The sequence below is a fragment of the Nesoenas mayeri genome, assembly GCF_963082525.1.
Source record: "Nesoenas mayeri genome assembly, chromosome: 1".
NCBI lineage: Eukaryota > Metazoa > Chordata > Aves > Columbiformes > Columbidae > Nesoenas > Nesoenas mayeri.
The window spans coordinates 67,398,988-67,425,082 of NC_137541.1; the positions used below are offsets into that span (position 1 = coordinate 67,398,988).

The following is a 26,095-nucleotide window of genomic DNA, read 5'->3' on the forward strand; positions in this document are numbered from 1 at the left end:
TCAAATACTATACATAGCTAGTCCACTATTTCTCTTTAACCTTACATCAGTATTTTACATCCTCTTAATTACCCTTGGAAAGACTCAAATTGTGTTTTCCATAAAAAAGTGCAAATTTCTGGAAAAATCCAATTACTCAGAAAATGAGTTTATCTTGTTTTCTCCCTTCCAATACTAAGGGAGCAACATGTAAGGGAACAATATATCAGATAATGTAACTTCAATATCAAAGAGAATGGGAAATGACAAGAATGTGAAAGTCTCTACTAACATCTTAAACTGAGAAGTCTTGCCAGAGGATTGTACTACTGGTGGAATGATGGACTCAAGTGAAATCTCTCTGATTTGACAGCAATGTATACCTCAAAGTAAAATACAGTCTATTATCTTTGAAGTACCTAATTCTACATTAAACTGTGTAGTAACTGGACATGGATCAACCAGAGTGTACTACAACCAAAATAGGACTTTGGCATCAAGACCTTCTGGTGGCAAGAATTGCAAGGGGAGTTGTTAAAAGTGTCTTTTAGATGTCTGAAAACAGTAGAAATGTATATTGATATCATACACATATTAGTACACAAGCATAGGTAACAAATACTGACTTCAATCAGCTAAAATTGCTATAGTTTCTTCCTCATCATTTAAGAATCAAGTGGTGCAAATCTCTTGTGGAATTTTATCTTACATGCTGTTTTTCACCATCCTCTTCACCAATATATTTTACAGAGACTTTTAAAAAGTCTCTCCAAAAGCAATCCCCCCAAAACCTAGCTGTAAAACTAAAGTAGAACCTAGGATATTTAAAAATCTAAACAAGATATTTACAAGTAAATTAAATAGTCAGAAGTACTGAGATAAATGAAATCTGTAAACATCTGCAAAAGGAACTTTAGAAGCTTTCACAGCACTTCCAATTGTTTTCCTCTGTAATTTCCAGCAAGAGCTGAGCTTAAAAAAGGCATCTAAGGAATTTAACTGTCAAAAAGATTTCCATTGGGTCATAAATTTTCCACCTGGAGTTCAGCATGGTCTCAGCAAGCCACTTGTACAATTACTGCAGATAGATGTTTATATCTGCAGGTATGAAAAACACTTCAGTTGATGTTTGTGCAGGCAGACAACCAGACTCCAGAGGCTGCACGTGCAAAAGTAGATCCAAAATTGCTCCTACACAAACTTAAATACCAAAATTGCTCATTGCGGCTCAGAAACGCATGCAAGACTGCACTTGAAGTTAAGTAAATGATCACGTCAAGGGATATCTCTGCCTGTTTGCAAATTGTCTTACTGAAAAACAAAGTCCTCCCAGGTATCTGTTTTCAACATCACTTCTCCCAAGCTGTTGTGAGCTCTCAGCTGTTTTTTTCTGGACTTACTTGCTGTAAAGACTGAATGAGAGTCACATAATTAATACTGAATCTCTTAAATCCTGCATCACCTGGAGGTGAAAATTTCAGTCCAGATCAGATGTGGGCACAATATGTTTGTAGATCTGATCACAACACACAATGTGTAGAAAAATGAATTTAACAGCTACACAGTTACAGAAAAAGAGACATTTCTTAATAACACTGTTATAAATCACACCATGATTAGTTTACATAAGAAACCTTGGGATCCTGTTTGGGTTATGAAACAAAAGAAACCACAGAAAGCAGTGCAACTAACCACCTCCTGTTTACCAAGTGGTTTATTCTATCCATTGAACCTTAAGAGCTCTGGAAACATTCAGAATTATTCTCAAATGAAGGAAAAACTTCACTCCTGAGGGGAATTTCAGAACTGATAAATTTTCTCCTTTGAAAATGAAATTGATTTTAAACATTCAGAAATCTTCTTGGGAAGGGAATTTCAAGGGGAAAAAAAAAGTAATTTTGAGAAAGTTTTCCAATACATCACTGTGTATTGTGTCTTATGTTGTCAATTACTCACTGACTACTTCATGTATCCTTATAAAATTGATTAACTCTTGGCAAATGGGGTCCCAAACCTGAGCAGGAGGTGTGGACCCTGCAATATGTACATACGCATACATGTTTTCTCCTTTCCTCTTTTGTACTAGCAGTGGATTTTTAAAAGCAAATCTACTTTCTACATCCTCTGAACTGACATTTCATGCATTGTGTTGTCTGCTGAACCATAAGCTGTCAGTTTACTTTCTCTTTTTAAACAAACAGGTTCCTTTCAGCTGTGACACCCCAGAACCAAAGCAGGTCCTGCATTGTGCTTACCCTAGCTGAGATCCATTGATGGTGACTTGTTCACTCTGCAGGAAACCATTTCTCCCAGCTGCTGCCATAGCAGCTGTCAATGGCATCCTCTTCCCATCTGTTTCTGCAGTGACACTGGTTATTACTGAAGCTGGCTGGGAAGCTTCCCTCCTGAGCTGTGTGTTTCTGGAAGTGGTTTGGTACCAGCTGGACCTTAAAGATTGCCTGTGCTGAGACCCCAAATGAGAAGCAACTGGTGATCTCACTTGTCCCATCGCACTGCCCGAGGTCAGGTAGTTCTCTTTCTCCAAAAGGTTGGTCATACTGCGACTGTTGCCTGCTTGATGGTACAGAGGTACAGTGGGGCTGGGATAGACACCACCAAGGACGGCATCATTAGTAGCCCCCATGTGGGAAAGTCTCTTATAAGAGCATCCCCTGTTCACTGAATCATGAAGAGTGTAACCAACAATCTCAGACCGAGCATATCTTGGTGGGACAGTCCCGATGGATCTCCCGCTATCTCCGTGCCTCATGGAGAATCCAGTTGAAAACCTTCCGTCATAGTGAAAATCATTAGACACATTTGCCAATCTTTCAGGACCTCGCTGGGGTGAAACCTCTAGTCTCTTCAGAGGCTGCCTTTGTGCTCTTTCTTCCATTGTCTTGTAAGTAGCCCTCATTCCCCAGCCATTTGTGTAAGAGGATGGTGAGGCCACCTGTTCAAGGGTGCATAAAAAAACAGGAGTCACAGTAAGATCACAGCATTTAGGGTTAATAGCAAAGAAACCAAACAAACAAAAAAAAAAGGCAAAGGTAAATATTTTAAGATATGCTATCAGAATCAGAAAACAAAATATAAACATCACTAAAATTGTGTATTAAATGAGATTCTGTGACACTTCTTTGTATCTGCCTAATGAAAGCAGGAAGAAGTACAGTCTAAATATTAGGAGACAAAGTCTAAGTGTGTAGTTTCCTGCCATTAACTCAAAATACGTGTGTAAGTCAATTATGCCTGGTAGTGAACAGTCTGCTTAATAATGGGGATTCTAGTTTTAGTTTGAAACTCCTTGGGGATCTGCTACTAAAATTAAGTTCAAGGCAGATATTAAACTATTATAGGAAAGTGTCTGCATATTGCTATTAACCTTATTAATAAAAGGTTATTTTGCCCTCCTGTTAACTTTGTGGTATAATTTAGTAAGAAGAGATAGTCCCTTCCCTGTTTGTCTAGTCTCTTAAATCTGAAGATTATATAACATTCCAAGGAAACCAAAGTGACCATTTTAATGGTTTCCCTAATTCTACTGTTACAATTTAAGATGATTTTTCTTTTCCTGTCCCTAATGGGCATGGACATTAGTGGATTATCATCCTGTTCTGTAAGTTTCTCTTTTCTGAACTCAACAAACTCGCCTCCTTCAACATTTCTTTGTAAGATGTGTCTTCAAGATTCTTACTGTTCAGGTGCCATCTGGGGCTTTCCAATTTTTCTACCTTTTTCTTATGCTTTAAACTGGACATCATACTCTATTCAAGACCTTCCAGAACTGAATCAACTTGGGAGACTATCTGGCTTTGAAATAGAGGAGTCATGGCCTGATTTTTTAAAAAAATCAGGAAGCATAGTGCCATCCAACCATAAATCAAAGCCCCATAGATTCTATTTCCATGTTATATTGAAGCATTTTTTAAGGTAAACTGAGAAGCTTATACAAGATATTAATTGAAGGGACAGTGCTTAGCAGATAGGGGCCAGACTGACATCCCTTAATTTCATTGTTGAGGAATTACTGAGGGTGAAAATCGACTCACAAAAGGAGTAAATGCTGTTGAATCTAGTAGGGGGAGGCAAGGATCATTGGATCTATCTGTTTATTCTACAGAAGCTATGCAAGGATATATTTATCTTTTGTTTGGGGACAATGAGATTAATGCTTTTGTGAAATACTAGATCTTGTGGCATTTTCTGGTTTTCACATGGGACAAATCATCTTTCTCACTCTTTTTTTTTTTTTTTTTTCCCCCTGCCTGGAAAACTGCAGTATTTTCTTGTGATTCCTATGTCATCTTCGGTTTTCCCCTTGTTGGTCTATTCTAGAAAGAAGAGTTTCACATAAAATATTATGGACTGGATGACAGGTGAGAACAGAGGATAAGAGGACAGAAAAGGAAGTGTGTTCAGGTAAATGATTCTAACTCTACTCCTACAGAATAGGAGCTGCTTCATTAATGGGCCAGGAGCTGGGCTGTTTCATTTAATGAGAATAAGCCGTTCTTAGGTAATCTAAAATGAAAAAAGAATTTGCCCCTATCTATACAGCTGTTTACTAGATAAATATTTATGTTTCCCGGCTGAACTGGTTTCAGTTTACTAACATGGATCATGCAGCAGCATAGCTACTGAGCTATATGTTAATTTCCAAGCCATATGGTTGCTCCTTCAAACAGGTTCATACCAGTTATGAGCTGTGTCACAAATCCTGCAGAAAACCTGTTTTTTATCTTAGCATTCAAGTCATGAACCCAAGAAAAGTTGGTCAAAATGACAAGTGAATTTATGATTAGACCATTTAGAAACACCATTGGATTGCAAGGACTGTATTGCTGAAATTCTTGTAATGTTAAAACAGGTTATAACAGGATTATTTTAAATGATAAGGAACACTCTACCTGTCATCACTAAACCAAAGCAATCTGGTTTCCCATGGTTTTGGATGCTTAGTTCCCTAAGCTCATTCACCACATTCCCAGCTCCTACCCATGTCACTCATTACCCCATGGGATCGCTGGGCTTCCTCCAGCAACCTCCAGCTGTTCGGCTGGGTGAGTGTCAGCCTGGCCTCTGGCTGCTTTGAGCTACTGATGTGCTGGGTGACCTGCAGCATGGTGCGATGAATAAAGGTCTGACTTGTTACAGCCTTTGCCTTAGAGGAGCGTTAATACAGTTTTTCATTTTCTACCCAGTGCTCACAAACCCAACTGGGTTGCAGAAAGTCCATCTGTATGACTGAGTTCAGTTTAGCAGCTGGGCTCAAAAGTCACCAGGAGGAGGAAAAAACATTAACAAATCTCAGTTGTAAAAACCTTCACTTCTAGAAATCAGGCTTTAAAAAGCAAACAAACAAGCAAGCAAACATCGAAACACCATCTACATGGTATTATTTGTAGTAACAAAACGGATAAACTATACATGTGATACTATATTTATATCTATTCAGTGCTGGCTTTTCCTCACCTGGTTTGACTGATAATATGAGAAACTATGGGGGGTTCTTGGTGCAAAATCATTTTCAGTAATCCCCATGTTATAGACACGCTCTGGAACACTGGATGCACGGTGCAAACTGCCTGTAATCAAAGACTCGTATTAGTAAGATGTCAACAAAACATGATATTGTTATAAATGGTGATGTACTAGGGAAATGTCCCAATCTGCACTGCCATTAATAGATATAAGCTGAAAATCAGATAGGTAAGTGATGGGAAGAGGTTTACATTCAGTGTACGACATGCAAAACATGATTAAGCAAAGCTTTCTGAGAACACAAGCCAGCTTTTCAGTTTCCTATTTATTTTGCTTAAGACATTTTTAACTTCTAGAAGCCTTGTTGTTCATGTAGCTATTTAATTAAAAATGTTTTAACATAGCAAGTTGATTTTTTAAATATCCCAGAAAATGACAGATTATTACGTACTGAGAGATGGTGTCACTGAACAGCTACTAAAAACACTTATTTTGCACAGTAACCACTTTGAATATATATGTATGATTTACACCAGAGGCTGACTATAGCATGCACAGTACACAAAACGAAAATATTGCAGCTGTAGCTTGTAGATGAGAAATATGGGTTGATGTGTGTACCTGTTACTGTGCACCCTAGAGAAGTAATTTACACAATGTATCACTGTAAACAAACAGCATACACTGAGTATAGACCGTTTATTTTGTAGTTGTCTACCTCAACTGCTGATGTTTCTTCTCCCTTAGGTGCTAATTTAATCATAATATATTGGAGCAAGTAATGCTTCACTAACCTTCTCAGTGCTTCACCCAAAGAGCGTGAAGAGTCCATGAACAAATGCCATGGCTTATAGAGGCATGTGGCATATGATGCTGTAAAGTAGGGTTGTTTAATGACACTTCAAATCTGCATCTGAAAGGTTCACTAATCCTACAAATAATGTAGAAGATGCACAGTGTATCTGCTCTGAACAGCGCATTGTGATTATTTCTTTCATTAAAACTACATTCTTCTTTTAATTAAAAGCAAACAAACAAACTTCAGGCTGTTTTTCTTTCACTGATAAAATACATTTTCAAAGAAAAGCTGCTTCTCTTTTTTTAAAGCAACAGATACTGCTGAAATGTTTGTGAAATTCCCATGTTACTATGAGAATCTGCATATAGAAATATAAATAGCACAGGTTATAACACAGGTTTAAAGAGGTGAAACAGAAGTTGAAAGCAAGATACACCTCAAATTGGTCATAAATGGGGTCAGTGTGTGCTGCAGAAGTTCAGTCTGAACAGATAACAGTGGTCAATAAAGAAGTTAATTTGTCATGAATTTTCAAAACAGCAGGTATTACATGAGATACTACAGAAAAGAAATCTGAAGAAACAACCATTAACTGGGTCAAACTGACGAAGTCTCCGCTTGTAGAAATAGTAAGAGTCCTATGCCCATGGGAATTCAGGTGCCAAAGACATGCAGGCAAGTGCCTGCTGTGATTTTTGAAGCACCTGGTGTATGTGGGCCAAATAGCTGAGGCTTTCAGTTCATGGAGCTGGATTCCAGGCCTCATTGGGTGCATGTGGGTATTCCTGAGAACTTCAGTGCTCCTGTATCCTTGAGCCTTAGTGTCTGTAGTTAGTAAAGGGCTTGATAAGAATGACAATAAGCAAGAGACTCATGTAACAGGAATAATTTACGAATGATTCTTATTAGCACATAGTGACTTGGCTAAGTCCAACTTTGTGTGCAATAACATATAGTATAATACAATACAGTAGCAGACTGCAATAATTTGAGGCCTAATTCAATCATACTTTGCAGTTATTTTTGCTTATTTAATCATACTTCCCAATTCCTTCATTTTGGCCATGCAAGACAGATTTAAACACGTATTAGGTGATTTGTTAAGACACATTCACGGTAACTTTATATCATGAGAGTGCAGTGATGCAGTTTGGTCAAGCTCATTATTTGGATTGTAATAATTCCCTAGTGACAGTACAAGGTTACCATATCCCAAGGGTTACCCAGGTACATGAGAAAGCAGTAAGAGGATCTGTTGCAGAAAAATCCTGACAGTATACAACCACATCCAAAACCCACAAATTCATATACATCTCTCATTTTTGTGATATCATTCCCATATCAATGTACTATTGCAGGTGCCAAACAAGACTCCATCTTAGCCTATCACCTGTGCCTGTTGTTTTAAAGATACACTTTATTAATCGCTACATATTAAAGTACTTCCATATAATAAACCTTTAAATACATATACATTTCTGTTTCTTAGTAGCTATTACTTTTTGCCCACTTAATTTAACTACCAAGAAATTACTCTCAGCTATTTATGTACTTAGGGCACAAAGATCCTTTGAGCAAGTAATTTAAGTTTTAGCTAACTCTAAACTCCTTGTCTTTACTAAACAAATTAAAAACAAAACAAAAAAAAGAAGATAAATTAAAAATAACAAGGCGGTCCATGGACTGCTTGAGGATAAACTACATATCTAATGGTTCTCTCTTTGCAAAAGCAAAATGCAGTCAATCAGAAATTGTAATATGCAGTTATCTTCAAGTAGTCCTCTTTTTTTAGCCTTCAGTGTCCCTGTGAAAATATCCGTCAGTAAATATTGTTCTCTTTCAGAGATAAACACAATATATGTTAGCTTATGGAATTTCATTTTGCATTTACAGTATCTTTTGTTTGCTTTTACCACATCTGTAGATTATTTTGCCAGCACTTTATTTGTAGATTTATTAGGTAGACATTAAACGTGTGTCTTTTTACTGCGTGCTGTTTACTTGTGCCAAAATCCAGTGTGTTAAAGGAAAGAGTAGTAATTGAAATGCTGTGCCTTTCCATTAGTTATGAGATGCAGAATATGTGACCTAATCAAAACTCACCTCTGTCAGTAAGGCTTCCTTCAGCTTACTTCTACCATACTACAAAAACCTACATTTTTTCACACCTCTTAGACTTGCTCAGTATTGCATATATTCAGAAATCATTAGGCAGTCCTTCTATAAGGGCTCAGTGTTCTGGTTTTAAATAAAATACCAATGAAAGCTTCTTTAAAAATTTTTACTGATACGATTAATATTTTCTAACTATGAGACTCAGTGCTTTAAGTCTCATAAAACCTCTCTCTTCAGAAAGTATGTACACAATTCACTTACTCATCCATAGGGGACAAATACTATTTGAAGAAGCCATAGGATACTGCATTTTGTTTCCAGCACCCAGTCAACAAAAGGCTGGGTTTTGTATGGGTCTTGTGTCATGTCTGTCAACCCATGAGGATATTTTGGAATACTCAGGCATTTCAGACAGCAGCAGACACCCACATGTGGGCAGTTGAGTGGAACCGTTTATCACAGTCTCCCCTGTGCCCTGTCAGTTTGAACTAACGCAGCTCAGGAACGCTTTGGATGCAGTGAGTGCAGAAGGAGAACTAAGCCACTCCACCCTTCTCCATGCCCAAAATAAAAGCTGTACAAAAATCATTTGATATCACAACAGTTATGACAAAATTTTGTATTTGAATGGTTCCCATGAAAGCCAAATTTTGGCTTAATCTTCTCCCACCTCCCCGCCCCCTGAAGGCATCAGTGTAGCTCTACTCTACACACAGAAGTCTATGAAGGACTCTGATATTTTCATGTATCCTGAGTGCCCACCTGCTGATTATCCATTGTCCACTCTTGTTCAGGGCAGGTGAGTGATTATATCCTCAAGAGGGACTCCTAAGTGTTCTGGGACTGTCATCTTCTAATCCTTTTTTATACTCCACCACTCACGATGGTTTGAGACGGTGACAGTTAAGAATGGCATATCAAAAGATTCACTGAAACACTTCAGCTAGAGATCAAAGAGCCTTCTTTTGATCATGCTTCTTCACTCTGCCAGCATATGCCTCATCTCAAAGCAGTTTTTTAACATTTTTTTACTTTGTGCTGGTCAGTACATTTACACAAGTGCTCAAGTTTGAGAAAAAGATTTCTTCCAGGTCAGGAGGCTGAGGTGAGAAATTTATTGAAACTCACAAAAAATGGAAGCTACTAACAAGGATTTTTTCTACTTTCTTTTACCATGAAGATATAAACAGAAAATCACTACAAAGCAGTTAATATGGTCAGAATTCTGCAAATTAGAAGGCTGAGGGCAAGAAACCCTCCCAACCCCTAAAACAAGTTTCACAAAAAATACTACTAAGAATTTTAGAAATGAAGAAACCTGAAGAATAAATAAGCTCTGATTGGAACTATCTTGTATCTTATGCTGTTGATTTGGAAAGCATGTAAGTTTTAATTCTGTTTTTTATAAACACACCGTGTTTATTAAACCCTGTGTTAGAGAAAGAATCTCTACACAGACAGCAGTTCATGAGGCTGCTTGTTTTTTTATGATCTATTATGCAGTTCTGCCCTCACTTTTTACAATGGAACAGATAAGGATGTACAGGATGTCCAGGAAAGTAGACTTTAGTCCGGGGCTTATACTAAAGAAACAGAAGTACCATAAATGAATTCAAAAAGCCAATCAAATTCCAAACAGAACAAGCTCAGGGACAAGTGGACTCAGAAACGTGTATTATACACAAAATAAACAATACTGTTGCATCACATGTGAGCTGAGAAACACCAGTCATTAAGGTATATGCTTCTGAATGATGTTTTCCTTTGATAAGACCCAACTGTCTACCATTCTATTTCCACCCATAAATAACATTCAGAAATTTGATACAGTTGCTTTAGTTGTTCAAAATTTTTCAGGGTAGTATAATCTTTAATTTATAAAGGTTCAGCAACTGATGAACTGGAAAAGTTGCAGCTGTTGTTAAACTACCGATTGAAAACCTTTTAATAACATTTGACAAAGTCTTAACAGGAGCTGAGGCAGTTTTTGACTTCAATGTTCTGGCAGTTGCTGGAATCCTCAAATATGAGGATGACCTGAATTTCTATTATAAAAAAGAAGAAGAAGTATATCCTCAAAAAGGAGGTAAAAGGGCATAAACCAGCAAACAATATGGGGGTAAGAGGCAAAAAGATGTTTTTTCCAATTAAAGGTAATGCTGAAGGCTAAACAAACAGCTTTAATTTGAAACTTTAAGGAGAAATTACACTGCCTGACAGAGTCCCTGCCACTTCAAAGATTCCAGTTCCAGCATAAAATGGGTGTGCACAGACAATACTGGGTAAGACCTTTACTACCACTGATTTTTCATACCCAGTGGTTATGCACTTGGCTAATTTTAGGCATGTATGTGGTGAACACTTTGGTTAGGTATGTGCTAAGTATCTTGCTGAACAGGGTCTGAAATACACTTGCAGATAGTGCAGTTGTATCATAGGAGCCTGCTCCTGGCTCCATCTAAGTCTTTCCTGTGACACCAAAAAATATAGCACCCCTGGTGAATGTATCTAGAAAACTGCTAAAATTCAGAGAAAGTGAGGGGTTTTTTGCATGTAAAACAGTGCATATTTTTTTAAGGTACCCTACATGTAAGAATTCAGATGTTTCTTAAAGTACAGTCAAATTTCGAGCAAGTCAATGAAGAAAGCACATTGGGATATACATGTCTATATACATATATTTCTCAGGAAATGTATAAATATATGGAACAGATTCAGTTCTGTTTAATTTTTTGTGAGTTTTACAGTGGGATTAAAAAATGCAGGGTGAGTTGGGCACAAGAACACTTTTGAAAGAAGAAAAGTTAATTTTATGTATGAACAATCCTTGGAACAGACATGACATTTTCCACTCCTGATCCAGAAGATTAAAAGTTTTGGTGTTTCAGAAATGCTAAGGGCTCAAACACTTGACCTTCAGAAAAATAAAGCAAACCAAGACAACTATCCCCAAATCCATCAGGTTTGTTAATATATTCCAGAGAAGTTGAGTTAGAAGGATGGAAATTTTGTCTTCATAGTGTTTTATCTGTGGTTTATAGACATAATCTCAGGTTTATGACACCGTCTCATTAACTATTGCTTCAAAAGCTTTTCCCATGCTCTCTATTGAGAGAAAAAGAAATCAAGTCACTTTAAAAGTGTTTAGAAACCTAATTTAAAAGAGAGCTGCTAAACTAAGAACTTGCATGTGTAGCCTTACTTTGCATAGCTGTGTATATCTGTCTACGCAATGCGTGTACCTAATTTTTCTGAGCAGAGTATGTCCATATCTGCACTTTATGCATTTTTGCCATTAGGTGCTTTTCATATGAAAGCCAGATGAAGTACAAGGAAACATTCCTCTTCTTGACAAGACAGATGAATGAAGCATAGTTAGAAATTTAAAGACCTCTGGCTCACAGCATTTTGCAAATGAGAGGTAACAGCTTCTTTAATGACAACTGAGCAACAGGGTATATAGTCAGTAAGTTAGCTGTATCCTCCTATTTAAAAGCAGGACTGAAGTTTTCATGGTAAGGGTTGCCTTTTATTTATTTATTTATTTATTTTAAAATTTCACTTTGAAAACAACACATCTCTTCACTGTTAATGGTTAAGACTAAACTCCTCAAGCAGCTTGCCTTTAACCCTCAGCACCTGGCAAAGTCATCCTTTGGGTGCCTGACACTGCAAAAGGCACAACTGTGCAAACCTTACTGGCGGATCTGGCTTTCTGGCTACAAGATCTTAGAAGTAAGGATTGATTGACTTCAAACTGTGTTGTGCACATCAAAGAAAGAGGTAAATACAAGTCTGGTAGCATTATTATTTCATGTTTTCCCTTCGCGTCATACCTAGAGTTACTTTTCCAAACCTTTTTTGTTGTTGTTGTTTTGTTTGTTTGTTTTTTGGTTTTTTTTTGTTTTGTTTTTTAAATTTCCACGTGAAACAAGGAAAGTCATTCCTCTGTTTCCTCCCATTTTATTTTGCAAACGGGGTAAAGCTAAGGTATTAAAGTACAGTAAGCGGTTGCTGGATTAGGAGAATTTCGGCTCCATTCTTCCTTCGGGCAGTGGTGAGCCGAGAGCAGCCCCCGCCACTCACGCATATTACGGAGGCTGGGAAGGAGAAACTTTTGACCCACTTGGGTGGGAAAAAAGAAGAAAGACGCCACAGAACCACGATTTTATGCCAAACCCCGTGGAGGCCGATGACCGGCACCGCGGCTGCCCTGAGCGGCCCAGGGCCGAGGAAACTGCGGTCACGGCTGCGGCCGCCCGAGGCCAGATCGGGTCTCGCTCCGCAACCCCTTCCCCTGCTCCCGAAACCGCCACCGACACCACCAGGCAGTACCGAGGGGCGCAGGGCCGAGCCCGGCACCGGGGCGGGCACTCACCGTTGTGCAGCGAGCCCCGGCTCTTCCTGGCCAGAGTCTGCTGGACCTGCCGCTGGATGCGCAGCACCTTCTCCTCCCCGGCCCGGCCGCCCGAGAGCTTGAGCCTGGCCTCGGAGGGCAGCGCCAGGCTGGAGCTGTCCAGCTCCCCCAGGATCTGCTGGCCCAGCACGGTGCGGATGTAGCCCTGCTCGGCGGCGGGGCCGCGGTCGGCCATGGACACAGCCGGGCACGGCGCGGCTCCGCTCCGATAACCTGTTGCGCCTCCGCCGCCGCCGGCTCCCCAGCACCAGGGCTCAGCCGCCGAGGGCCGGGCCGAGCCGCGCCCAGCGCCCAGCACCACCCCGGGCTCTGCCCCGCCCGCCGCACAGGTGCCAGGCACGGCCCGCATCGCCGTCCCGCCCGCCGCGGCCGCCCGGGGCGGGGTAGGGCCGGGACGGGCCGGGCCTCCCCGTCTCTGCCCCGCCCCGTCCCGTCCCGTCCCTTTCCGCTGGGGTGAAGGGTCTCTCGCAGCGGTTCTGCCCGGCCCGGCCCAGCCCAGCCCTTGCCAGCGGGGCGTGGCGGCTACCTGAGGTGAGCACCTGCCCCGGGCGAGCAGCCGCCGCCTCAGGCAGCCGCCGCCCGTGCCCGTCCTCTCTGTGCGCAGAAACCCCTGTGCAACCCCCGCCGTGAGGACGGGGCTGCGCAGCCGGGACCGAGAAGAAACTTCTTCACAGTGAGGGTAACGAGCACTGGAACCGGCTGCCCAGGGAGGTCGTGGAGTCTCCTTCTCTGGAGACATTCAAAACCCACCTGGACGCCTTCCCGTGTAACCTCATCCAGGTGTTCCTGCTCCGGCAGGGGGATTGGACTAGATGATATTTTGAGGTTCCTTCTAATCCCTAATATTCTGTGATTCTGTGTGGACTCCCGGGCGGATTTGTGGCGCCGTGTCCCGCACCGGCGTTCCTGTGGCACATGTAACCCCCTCCGGAACAAGCACATGCACACGTTTTAAAAATATAAATATGCTCTGTCTGCATGCGTTTTCCCTTGCAGATCCTTTTGCATTATGTTGTATATTTTAGGTACGTCTATATTTTACACACAGCTGCATTTTGTGCACACGTACCTGAGTTTCAATCTAGAAATAAAGTATGTGAAACTGCTGACAGTAGTTTCACCCCTTGCTGTGAAGATCAAAGTTTCGGGCGGGGCTGTGTTAGGGGGCTGAAGGGTTGTTGGTTTGGGAGATTTTCCTGCTCTCTAGGGCTTTTTTTTTTTTTTTTCAGGCTGTCCTGAGGATTTGCAGAGAGAGGAATTGAAGTTGCCTTTTCTCTGTTTCCTTGTAAAGAGTTGGTGAGGAAATTGTGCAATTAAGGGCTGAAAAAAAAAACCCAGACTGGCTCTGCCCTTGCAAGGGTCTGTCTGCATGGTCGTTAAGTGGCTCCTTATACACCGAAATACAGCTCAGTGGATGTGAGCCAGAGGAAGGTTGAAGTTCTCACACTATCTCAGGACACAGTTTGGAGTTACTGTTTAAACACTCTATCCATGGTGGGTTAAAAGAAGGAGGAAAAAAGGGACATGCAATGTCTTGGAGAAAAGAAAATGCAGGCGTTAGAAAAAAAAAGTAGGTGATCCAGAGTTGCACGATTTAAAGCAAACAAATGCTCAAACAAATGAACAAACCAAACAAAACCAAACCACTCCAAAAAAAAATAAAGAAACCCAAAAAAACCTACCAAACTAAATGTAGGTATTTTAGTGGAAAAAATGATGTTTCTTAAAAGCAAATGAAAACTAATGTGACATTTAACTATATGTGTTGCTATTCCAGAGACACACTGGGACTTATTTTATTTTATTTTATCTTATTTTATTTTATTATTTTTTTTTACCAGAACTCCAGAGGTGGCTGGGGCAAAACTGGGGCAATCCTTTTCTTAGGGTATACCATAGTGTAAGAAACAGGGGCACCTTCTTTATTCTCCATGCTGAGGAGTCCAGAATCCCTTTGCCCCTGATTTACTCCTTGTCCCTCTTCCTTTTCTTTTTTTTTTTTTTTTTCTTTAGGTGGTGGAGGGACCTCTGGCCTTTCTCATCACTTGGTCTGGCTAATGTCATCCCCTTTTGTTCTAATGTGGCATATCACAAGAGAGGTCACATTAGTGATATGTGAGAACATTTTCACTGGTGAAGAGAAATGGAGTGACATGCTCCTTCCTTTTAGATGGGGAAAGGTTATGTATGGGAGCAGAAAGGTTGGAGATAACCTGTGGGGGTACCAGCTGGGAAGAAGCAGGAATTTGTGGAGAGGAGAAAGTGGGAGATATGTGGCAGAACTACGGGAAGCAGGGGGAAAATGTAGCAGAAAAGTGGAAGGATAAAAACCCCAAAGAGTGGGCAGGATAAGGCAGGAAAAACAATGGGGAAGACACATCACAGCTAGGAAGGAATGTAAACTATGTTAGAAACTATGTTAGACCCTTTTGCTGACATACAGACAGTCACAAAAGCATTTCCAGTAAACAATAGATACTACAATCTCTGCACGTATGACTGAGGACTACTGAGGAGACTAGAAAATAGTCTAAAAAATGTGAAACATTTCCTCCCCTCCTCCTTTTCCCTGCCCTCTTCTCCATTCCTGAACTCCAGCACAAACATGAATTCTGTATAGTTTTTATACTCAAAACCAATTTGGTTTCATGCACAGAACACACCTGAAATGAATTCAGGATTTAGAAAATACTCTCGATAGAGGGTATCCTCAGATACCACTGACACCACATATAGGTTTACAAGCTCTTGACACATTGTCATTGTCTCCGTTGGAAGAGCTGTTGAATTGTTATTAACTTTATTTTGCAAGTATGTACATTTATTTGTGCTTGTGAGATCTGTGGCAAAAGATATCAGTTTGCTCTGGGATTTAAAATATTTAATGACATTTCTGAGATAAATTTCTCTCCTTGTAACTAGGAATGCTGACTGGAAGGTTTGAGGTGTAGGGGGAGGGGGGAGACAAAGAATTTTGTGTGCACAGCAATTCAGACAATGCTTAACCAAGATCTGAAATAGAAATGAATTAAGGCTTTCTATTACCTGAAGAAAATAAGAAAATATCATGTAACTGATTGCCCTATCAATAGCAGTTCCTTGAAGCTGACTTACGTTGGATTAACACCTCTTCTCAACTGAATTGGGAAAAAAGTCCATGTCTCTTGAGAGGGAAATATTTTACCAGTGCAATTTGAGGATGCAAAGCAACATAGCTGGGATTATCCCTGAAAGGATTGCAACTTGTGATAGATGATTGCTCCTTAGATTTTTGTAAAAGATATCTAATTATGATGTATGTAGTGACTAAGGGATGAGGAATCACATACAGAAACATTTGCTTTCTGTCCAGTGTCTGATGCAGTCAAGCAGATCAGAAAATCAGATATTTCTTTGTAACACTTATTTCCTATTCTGACCAGATGTGCTTGGTCTGAACGGTGCAACCTTTCTCCATCAGAAATTCTCCACAAATAATGTTTATATTAAAATTGTCGTAGTTAGTCCTTTCACTCTTCTTTCCCTTCCTCCAACCCCTCTCTCTGTGTTAGAACTTACAGAACAAGCTGGGTTTGTACCTTGGAGACAGATTATTTTCATCTCCAGGAACCTTAGAGGAAATGGATGTAGGTATGAACACTGAGTAGTTCAGTTTAAATGTGAAGCAGCTCACCAACGAGGGCTTCATCTTAAATACACACAACATTATTCCTAAGTGTATCTCTAGGACAACATGGAAAATGAAGTGCCGTTAAGTGCCGTTCAGTCAAGGCTTTTTCTTTTTTTAATCAATATTTTGGATCCCGTGGTTGAATGTGTTACGTGCAAATGCCGGTTGGTCAGGAATAGCCGGACCGTTTTCGTATCTATCTTTTTCTTTCTGCTTTCCTTGGAGTCACCCCGCCAAGGGGAGGGGAGGGAGAGGTGACACTGCCACCGCGCGTTCCCCTGCCGGAACGGCAGAACCAGCCCTGCTCCCTGGCGCTGTTCCCTAGGAAGGGAAAACATGCAAAGCAGACTTGGAGAGTCCCCGGGAAGGAGCTAACTCCATGCTTAAACATCCCAGATCGGTATTTTATTGCAACTTGGTCTGTCACAGGAGATAAGACTGAAGTTTGATCCATGTGGCTTTTGCACCAGGCACTGGTATCTTGTATTTTCTCACAGTAACATATACATTTATTTCATCCCAGCATCATTTTTGGAAGCAGAGAAACAGAAAATCATCTGTTTTGTCCGGTGAGATAAATTATAGCAAAGACTTTTTTTTTTCAAGGACGCCTAGATGAAAAGTGCTGCTTTTGCATTGGTAAAATGACCATGATAAGAGTTCCCTGCCTGACAGAGATGTGGCAATAAAAGCAGTACAAGCTGCGACTGGGTCTCTCTACTTGACCTCAACAGAGTTCAAGGGAGTGGCAAATTGCCTGAGAAAATAAAACACACACACATATACAAAAGATAACAATGATCCTTATTGGAACTTCAGAAACCTTCAGTGACTTTGATGAGGTAAGTGTGCAGCTGCCTGTTTTGGAAATCCAGTAGCCTAGAGCTGAGTAAATGTCCTGACTTGAGAAATGTCATAACGGAACTGCCATATGGCCGTGAGCTTCACTTTATGTCTTAAGGGAGTCAAGGGCTGCAGGAATTCAGGATGATCCTGAAACTGCAGATAACAGTGGCTCCCCAGGCCTATGGCTTTTTTGTTATGTAGTAGGACAGGACTGACTTGCATCCTGACCTGAGTGATAAAATAATGTTCATTTCATCAGTCTTGCCTCAGTTTGTTTTTTCCTGCAGGTGGTGGTGTTGGTTTTCTAGCCTACCAATATCAGGGTGGCAGCTGATGTTGTAGCCCTCAGGTAAAATCTGCTCTTGAATCACGGACTGTTGAACAGTTTGCATGCTGTCACCAGCACACAGAAACTTGATCTAGTGGGAATGGGACGTTACTGCTAGAGATCTGCGAGATGTCTACATTGGGATGCATTCAATAAGGGCATAGTTTTGGATGCTATGCCCAGCACAAGTTGTGGGGTTGGATCATGCTCTGATACACAAAGTAGGTAGAGCCATCTCCAAGGGATGTCGTTATGTGTGGCTGCCCTTGTGTATGATGACATCTGTCCTTTGTGATGGTGTAAAAATGTTTTGACACACTGGATGAGACAGCAGGACCTGAGATACGGTTTTTAACATGCCTGACTATGAATCACCTCTGTGGAGGTGACCCAGCCAAGGCCAGGCTGGTTTTATTTGTTAGTGGGCTCCTCTTCGCACAGCGGGTAGGGGAGAGCCTGGTTGTATAGCTCCATTGGGAAGATATTTTTCAGTGAGCAAGAGCAGTGGCAGCAGGGTTAGTCTAGATTTTCCACCTCCCTTTGTGTTCAGCAGGACCAGCTGCACCCTGTGAACTGGGGCAGCAACTTTTGGGGGAAGATGATGAAGGCTGACTGATCTGTCTTAGCCAGTCAACATCTTGGGGATAACATTCCCTTGACTGTTCTCTTTTAAAACAGTTTATCACAGCTGGCCCAAGGCTTGCTAGCAATGCAGGCAAAACTGAGCAGCAGGGAAGAATGGGCAAAATTGGTAATGCTGCATTTAGGCATTGATAAAGTAACAGCACAGTCTGTCCATGTGTTGGACTGTTTGTTGCCAGAGTACCTCCTGCCCTAGCCCCCACTGCCCATGCCCAAGGCTTGCGCTCCTGTCCCCATTTCTTTTTTTTTTTTCTGGTTCCTGTGCTCTGTTTCATCCTGCCATTCTTAGTCTGTCTCTTTAGTAACCGTGTGTAATACTTTAAAAGTGTGATTGTTTTTTCTTTCTTTTTTTTTTTTTTTTTTTTTTTTTTTTTAGGCTCTGAGATGCAAGTAACCAGTTCTTGGAACAAAGAGTTGTGCTCTGCATCTATCAGTTCTGGTGTCATCTGAGTGCTAGGGAAACAGCCAGGAAAGACGTAGGAAGACATTCAAATGTTCTTATCAGATGCTATGCTAAAAAGAGCAACAATGTAATGTGACTTGTTTGCAAGGTTTGGAATGAAAGGAATGAAGCAGAGCTAATTTCAGTAAGCTGTGATCAATGCTCTGAGTAACACGCTTATTCAGTTGTCTTAGACAGTGGTTGTTTTTCCATGCATTAGCATTTTGGTGACTGTAGTAAAAGAACATGTTGTATATGTAGGCGGAGGTATGAATGCTTTTAAATTTTGACACAGGAGCACAATACCAGTGTTTATTTGAGTTGTTATTGCATGAAGTATCACCTAGAGGCTCTGAATTTTATCAGGTCTCTCTTTTGGTGGGGGCTACATACAAGAGATTTTTGTCTTCACCTTGTGGTACAAATAAACAATACATCCAAATGACTGATGTCTCACCTTCATATACAAGTCAGGGATGGAGGAATTAAATGCTATTCCTGAAGAAATGTGATAACCCAGAAAAAGAAAACCATTTTGTATTTTTTTGGCTCCTAATTCTGAGATGTAGGACGTGAGGTTGCCGAGGACATAGTAGAGCAACGTTTTAAAACTATCTTCTTTCTAGTGTTAGTAGAAAGGTTTTTACTGGTCATATTTCCCCCATCAGAACATCTTTTGAGATGCTAAAATTTTGTGCATTTAAAAAAAATAAGACCTGTAAATACCCTTCCCCCCCGCCCCCGCCCCTGAAAAATAAAATCATTAGGTTGTTACAAAAGTAACTGTGGTTTTTGCATTGTTGAAATTTGCTATTTGATATTGGAATATGTTCTTAAATCAATGTGTTTATGTTATACATCATTTTAATGGTCTTTTCTCACTTTATTTTTTTGCTACTGGCTTATTACTTGCTGTTTCTTTTATGTTTAGTTTAGACTATGTAAATGATGTTAGACAAAAAGCAAATTCAAGTGATTTTCTTATTCAAATTCAAAATGGGTCATAAAGCACTGAAAACAACTTGCAACATCAACAACATTGATTAGTTTCATTAAAATATCCTAATATCTTTTGCTATTATGTTTTGTGAAGTTGTAGAAAACAGGGCTGAAGGGACTTGGAGAAGACATCTACTAATTTTCTGCTGTAAAGAAGAATTACCTATATCTAAAATATCACAAATATCAGACTAATTAGTTTTTAAAATGTTATTTAATGCAGGATGGGAAGCCACTTCTAAATCACCTTGTTTTTCCACAACATGAAGATGCACACATGAGAGATCTGTTATAATAGACTCACTTGAATAATGCCAGATTAATGCATCCAAACCAGTCACCATAAAAAAATGACAGAATGCACTAAAACATTCAGGAGATTAAGTTGGAAGAAGACCAAAGTGTACATGCATATTCATTCTGCATTGGATTCTTGACTACTCTTTAACAGCTTTGTGCACAGAACAGTCACAAACCTGGCTGGCCTGTTTCCCTGGGAGAGGAAAATCTCAGATAGGCTCCAGTTACCAGAATAGTTTATAAGCAATCTGTGTGTAACACCAGCAGGTCCAGCTGGCGAGCTGCTCTGTGAACACAATGATTTCCTTGATTTCCTACTGGGCTTTTTTTTTTTCTTTTTTTTTTTTCCTTTGTTTGTTTATTTGTTTGTTTGTTTTTTGGTTAAGAAGTCAGAGTAGTTAACTTTTCATGGGCACATTTTTCATAGTAATTTATCATGGGTGAGCCAGGTCAGGAAAAGTACAGTCCAACCTGATCCTTGCTCAAAATAAATGCAACCAGTTCTATAGTATAAATAGCTGCCTTGTTCCCCATACTTTTATATTTATATATATATATACGTGTGTGTGTGTATGTGTGTGTTTAGGTTTTGTTGTTAGCATAGACAGCGTTATGTATAATACAGAGAAAAAGTTCATACTCTAGGCATTTTCAGTACAGTTTAGCAAGTGCCATAAGAACATAAAGATGTCTGTCCTGGATTAGACCAAAGATCCAGGTAGCCTACCATGCTGTCATGGTGGCCAACAGTGAATGCCTACTACCAAACCAGAACAAATGTGGAATAGCACTCCCCTAGTATTCTTCTGCAGCTTATAGCAATGTACAGCTCAGGGATGTCTTTAGTCACAGGCAATACCTTTGTGTTTGTCTTTAATGATTTTCCCTCCATGAATTTGAATAATGCCTTATTGCATCCCTATTGCTCTTTTGTAATGAGTTGCACAGCTTAATTATAGAGTATGAGAAGATATATTCCCTTTTGTGGTTTTGAATATGCTAGATGAAAATTTAACTTGATGTCATTTATTTTTGGTATTATGAAAAACAAGGGAGTAAGAGTTTCTTATTCATCCTCTCTGTGCTACTGATTATACAGTTCACTATTATGTTCCTCTGCAATTGGTTTTCCAGGCTGAAAAGTCCTAACCTTTCAACCGTTCTCTGCCTTGGATTTATACACCTTGGATTTATACAGTGGTACATTAATTACTTCATGTTTTCTTCCTTATTCTGCACCTCATAATTCCTTTATGTTCTGTTAGCTTTTTTTGACTGCTTCTAAGTTGATGTTTTGAAGTTAAAGACCAGTGCAGAGTATTCTTTATTTGGCCTACACACTTCCTATGAGGATGTTTAATATAACATTTTAGTTGCTATTACAGAGTTAGTCGTTGATAGTAACATTGTGACACAAGCCAAAAACAACACTGGGAAGTGAGTCAAAACCAGACTCTCCCCTTTAAATTGCCTGTCTAGTTTAGCCATGAAACATTCATGTACAGTGTCTAAAAATACTCCAGTGTGACATTTAACTCTACATAAGAGTAATTAAATTCTCCTATTATTATGGTATTTCCAGTCCCGGCAGACTCTCTGAATCTGATTTTTTCCTAGCTTGTCACTATTGTTAACTGTCCTTATCTCAACTGGATTGGTGGTAGCCTTGAGAGCTGCTTTTAAATATTTTGCCTTAAATTTCTGTATGTTCTCTGAGATTTTGCGGTTGTACATCCAACCACTGCTATAGTTCCGGTGGTCTCACAAGTTGTCCATGATGCTATAGAATACACATCAACTTTAACTAGGAAGATAAAGTGTATAAACACACATAAAACCACATAGTCTTAATTTGTGAAAAAGAGCCATGGTTTAAAAGGAACTAAATAAAAATATTAAAGAGAAACATAGCCCTTACCTGTAGAGAGTAAACAATGGAAGAAACCCAAAGTTTAATTGCTTGCTGTGTTCTGAAGACTGCAAAATGTTTTACATGTATTCATGAACTAAACTTGACAACATCACCAAAACAGAATATTTGGCAACTGGTTCCTTACGTACAGCCATCTGCAAAATGAAATGAAACTTTGGGGAATTTTCTACGAACATGCTCTAGCTGTGGCTTGATCAGTATAATCAGGCACGTTCACATTCTTCCTACCCTTTGCTTCTCTGTTGCATAATAAATTCATGTATATTTATCAGTACCACAGCATCTGCCATCTGTTAATCCAGGTGCTAGATCTAAACAGTAGAAGTTCTCTGTGCCAGTGGGCTGTTCCTTGCTATGTGCTATATCTCTGAAGTTAAGTATCATTTTGATATTAACAGAAGATTTGAATATTGTTCCTTCCTTTGCAATTTTGTGGAATGTTTTAGATAAATTATAAAAATGTGTGCAGTTTCATTTTGGTCTCTGTAGTGTCCTGTTTCATTTTTAGCTTAATGAAAACTGTAAGTATAGGAAGATTCTTGTTTTGTACACGTTAGATTACTCTGATATACTGTGCCAGCAGCCACTGGATTTCACTACTTTTGGTCTGCCCCAGACAATAACTTCAAATGGGATATGAGAACTTTGTAAAGCACTTCCTAAAAATCAGAAGTAATCCAGCCAAATATTTCCCTGATGTGAAGCCACTGGCAGTAATGGAGATATAGCAATAACAAATATTGCCTTGACATCCACTAAATCTGTTCCATTTGGTTTTGTCAATACGTTTATGAATTTTTTTAAAATGAATCAGTCAGTCTCTCCATAACCTGAAACCAGGCTGGTTATTCTTATTCAAGCTGTACTTTTTCTGACACTGATGAAACACAATTGATCCCCAGACATGCTGTTGATGATAACTTATTTCCTGCTGCTGCAAAAAGCCAGTATCTCAATAGGTAATTTAAACTGGAATATTCAGCTGAAGAGCAGTCTAGGCAGACAAGGACATTTTTTGTCTAGATCTTAACTGGAAAAAAAGGACTGCACACAGTTAAGCAGTGCCTGCCAGTTCCCAGGAATGCAGTTGTCTGTAATTGGGACGATCACTGCGGGCATATTCTGTTACTGACAGGGCTTCTGCCAGCCTCTCTGAAAGTCCTGCTGAAAGTTTTCCTCACTAGACCTGGAATCGTGTGTAGCCAGAGTTTGCAGTTTCTTCTCCAAACTCGTTTTTTTAACATGGAAAGGACACCAAAGGATTCCAGTTATTAAATCAATGTTTCATTTGGAATATAAAATAATAAATTAGGGCATGAAAATTATTTAAGGTGTTTTTATAGTTAAAACAGATGAAATATGATAAATGTCCCTCCTGCGCACGCTGCTCCTTGCAGGTCTGGTTGTTTCCCCTTGTCCATCAGCTACCATTGAACAAACCCATACAGCCTCTTCTGGGCTGCTAAAGAAGTGTGTGTCTTTCATTACCTTTCAAGGTACCATTTCATGTCACATCTCACATGGCTTGCTGCTGAAATGGTGATTCCCACTTTTTCTCTCACAGTCTCAATCAAATGGTCCTGTTTTTCCCTATGTGTTGGCTATACCAGTAGTTTGGCCAGAGAGTAAGAAGGCTTGCCTTGCTGCTGCTGGAAAACTAGGAATTTCTTTTTTGTTGAGTTAGTGTCCTGTGAGATTTGCAAATGAAGCTGTAAGGAGTCATTAGAGGAGTGTTGCTTTTACAAACTGGGGACCTGGCACCTGACCGCAGTGGGGGAGAGGACTGAGAGACATCAGACTACAAATCCTTAATGTAAAACAAAGTCTCTTCAAACTAATCCCAGAATGCAAACTGATTACTATATTTAAAAAGTTAAGCTAGGGGAAAGGATAACCAAAGAGCCAGAAATCCATATTTTAAATGAATCATTAAGGGGAAGAGGTTTGTTAGAATTAGATGAACGAGATAGGTGAACTGAGACAGGTGTTGGGTAGTGCATAAACCCTTCAGTACCCAACCAATGGGAACTGGGGAGGGAACTTGCAACTGGGATTAGGATGACATAAGCAGGGGCTTTTTGGCCTGTTCCGTGTTTTGGCCTACACCTGGTTTTGCAAAATCATTAATACAATACGCTTTGCTGAGAGATCCTGCCTGAGCCTATTATGTTGGCAAGATAATAATTTCCTACAAAGGAGAAGAATCAAATCTTCTGGCAGTAGTAGGCAGGTAACTTGAAACTGCACAGCTATGGCTCTGCTCCCTCTTGTGGGCTGCCCCTCACTACTCTTGGGAGTCTCTCAGTCTCTGTTACCACTTCATACCTTTTTCCTCCTTTCATTCCAAAGAACTGAGTTTAACTCTGAGTGCAGTAGCCAAGATGGGATGGACCTTTGTTTCTTGGAAGATACCAAACAGAAGATAATACACTGTGTTGGAAGAAATTAAGTAGATTCATCAAAAGTGTACAGGCATGCATATATGTAAAATGCATTCATTACTGTATGCATTTTAAATGAAAAAGAAGATGAAAATCAGTGTCTGTGTAGAAACTGCAGACAGCTGGAAAACATACATGAGTTACTTTCCATTAGCTTTCCTCTCACTACTGGGATTCATCACCAACAGCTTGTTTATTCCCTCCTGCCCTGGGTAATTTAGCTCCTCTTTCCTCCATCATATGGAGAAGTTTGAAAAAAGGCTCTGTATTCGCAGGATGTATGCTATGTTCCACAGCTCTGAAACAAGATCTTGGCAATATTTCAGATCAAGAAAGTTGAATACTATTTATATAGATCTCTGGTGCTGTATCAGGTTTCTAGGACTGTTTTTTTCTTTGCTTTCTCTGACTGCACTTGTCAGCCACTTTTCCTACACATTGATATTACTTTTTAGAAATTATACAGCCTTCTAGCCTACTGAGAGGTAAATTAAAGAGCACTGAGATTTATTCACCAAATTGAATTTCCAATTAAAGTTACAATTGCTCACAGTATTGTTTATTTTCCTTTTACAAACTTAGAAAAAGACTACTTAGGAATATGGCTGATGACATTTTTTATGGAGTTATAAGCAAATGTGCTTATATAATACTTCACTTCAAAATAACATGGAAACATTGCAATTAAGTTCTATGAGACTCACCATACTCTCTAGTTCATTTTGTTTCTTTATATGCAGATAGGAGGCTTTATTCTCCTTCCCTATTTATATATAACTCCACTTAAGCACTTTAAGTGGCACTGCTATAATACTGTTGTCCAAAGAAACAGCAACAAAATGTGAATGGAGATTGGATACCTGTTGAAATTTCTGCTGATGGTGAAGTAAAGTTCTGCTGGAGGGATACCCACAGAAAAAATCATCAGACATGGCAGACATGGCAGCAAGAGAAGAACTGACTCATGGTTGGCACTGCCTATTCTTTGCATCAACTGCACCTCTCATGCTCTTCATAAGACGAAAGAGGGCCAAGTTGAGAAGAGCACAGACAAGGGTTAGAAGTCATCACCAAAAGATCAGTCAATAGGAATTTATTGCTTTCTTGTGAAGAGTATGTTTCATGACATCTGAAGCCCAGCTAAACCAAAGGCAGGAGGTGTTACAGGGCTACCAGAATAAAAGTAGGAGCCAAGGTGCCCACAGAGGCTAGCTTTCAAGTTACTGGGTGGAATCCACATGGAAAAATCTGATACGAACAAAGAAAAGTTGTGTATGTTTAGGAATATCTTAGGGGATGCCCCCTGAAAACTAAAGACAAGAGCTATTGATGTAGTCCTCAAAAAGGAAGAAGAAAAGATCATCATTGGCACTATCAGTGATGGTCAGGGTTCAAGGATTTTGCAGCTCCATATGTTCTGGAAAGGGACAGCTTTGCTTTGATGCCCTCTTTTTAACTGAGAAGCATGTCAGCTTCTTGACTTCAAACAGGCAGTGTTTGTTCTGCAGGACCAAAGACCAGGAGGCAAGGAGGAGCTGTGGCTTACCTTGAGTAAGGTGGAATCTGCTTCCAGCATATAGACAAGGAAAGAGTGACATTTTCTGGTCCCATCAAGAGGAAAGTAGCTAGGGAAGGAAGGAAGGAAGGAAGGAAGGAAGGAAGGAAGGAAGGAAGGAAGGAGAAAGAAAGAAAGGAAGAAA

At 39.9% G+C, this 26,095-nt stretch overlaps 1 protein-coding gene across 1 annotated transcript in view; it reads right to left on the bottom strand.

Annotated features, from left to right (window-relative positions):
* Nucleotides 1-12,969, bottom strand: part of PKP2 (plakophilin 2) — a gene marked incomplete at both ends in the record, with an annotated part of 42,296 nt that extends 29,327 nt beyond the window's left edge. The window contains 3 exons of the mRNA XM_080360069.1: nt 2,235-2,932; nt 5,455-5,563; nt 12,752-12,969. Of these exons, the coding sequence (XP_080216195.1) occupies nt 2,235-2,932; nt 5,455-5,563; nt 12,752-12,969 (1,025 nt within the window). The remainder of the gene's footprint in view (nt 1-2,234; nt 2,933-5,454; nt 5,564-12,751) is intronic.
* Nucleotides 12,970-26,095: the final 13,126 nt, after the last annotated feature.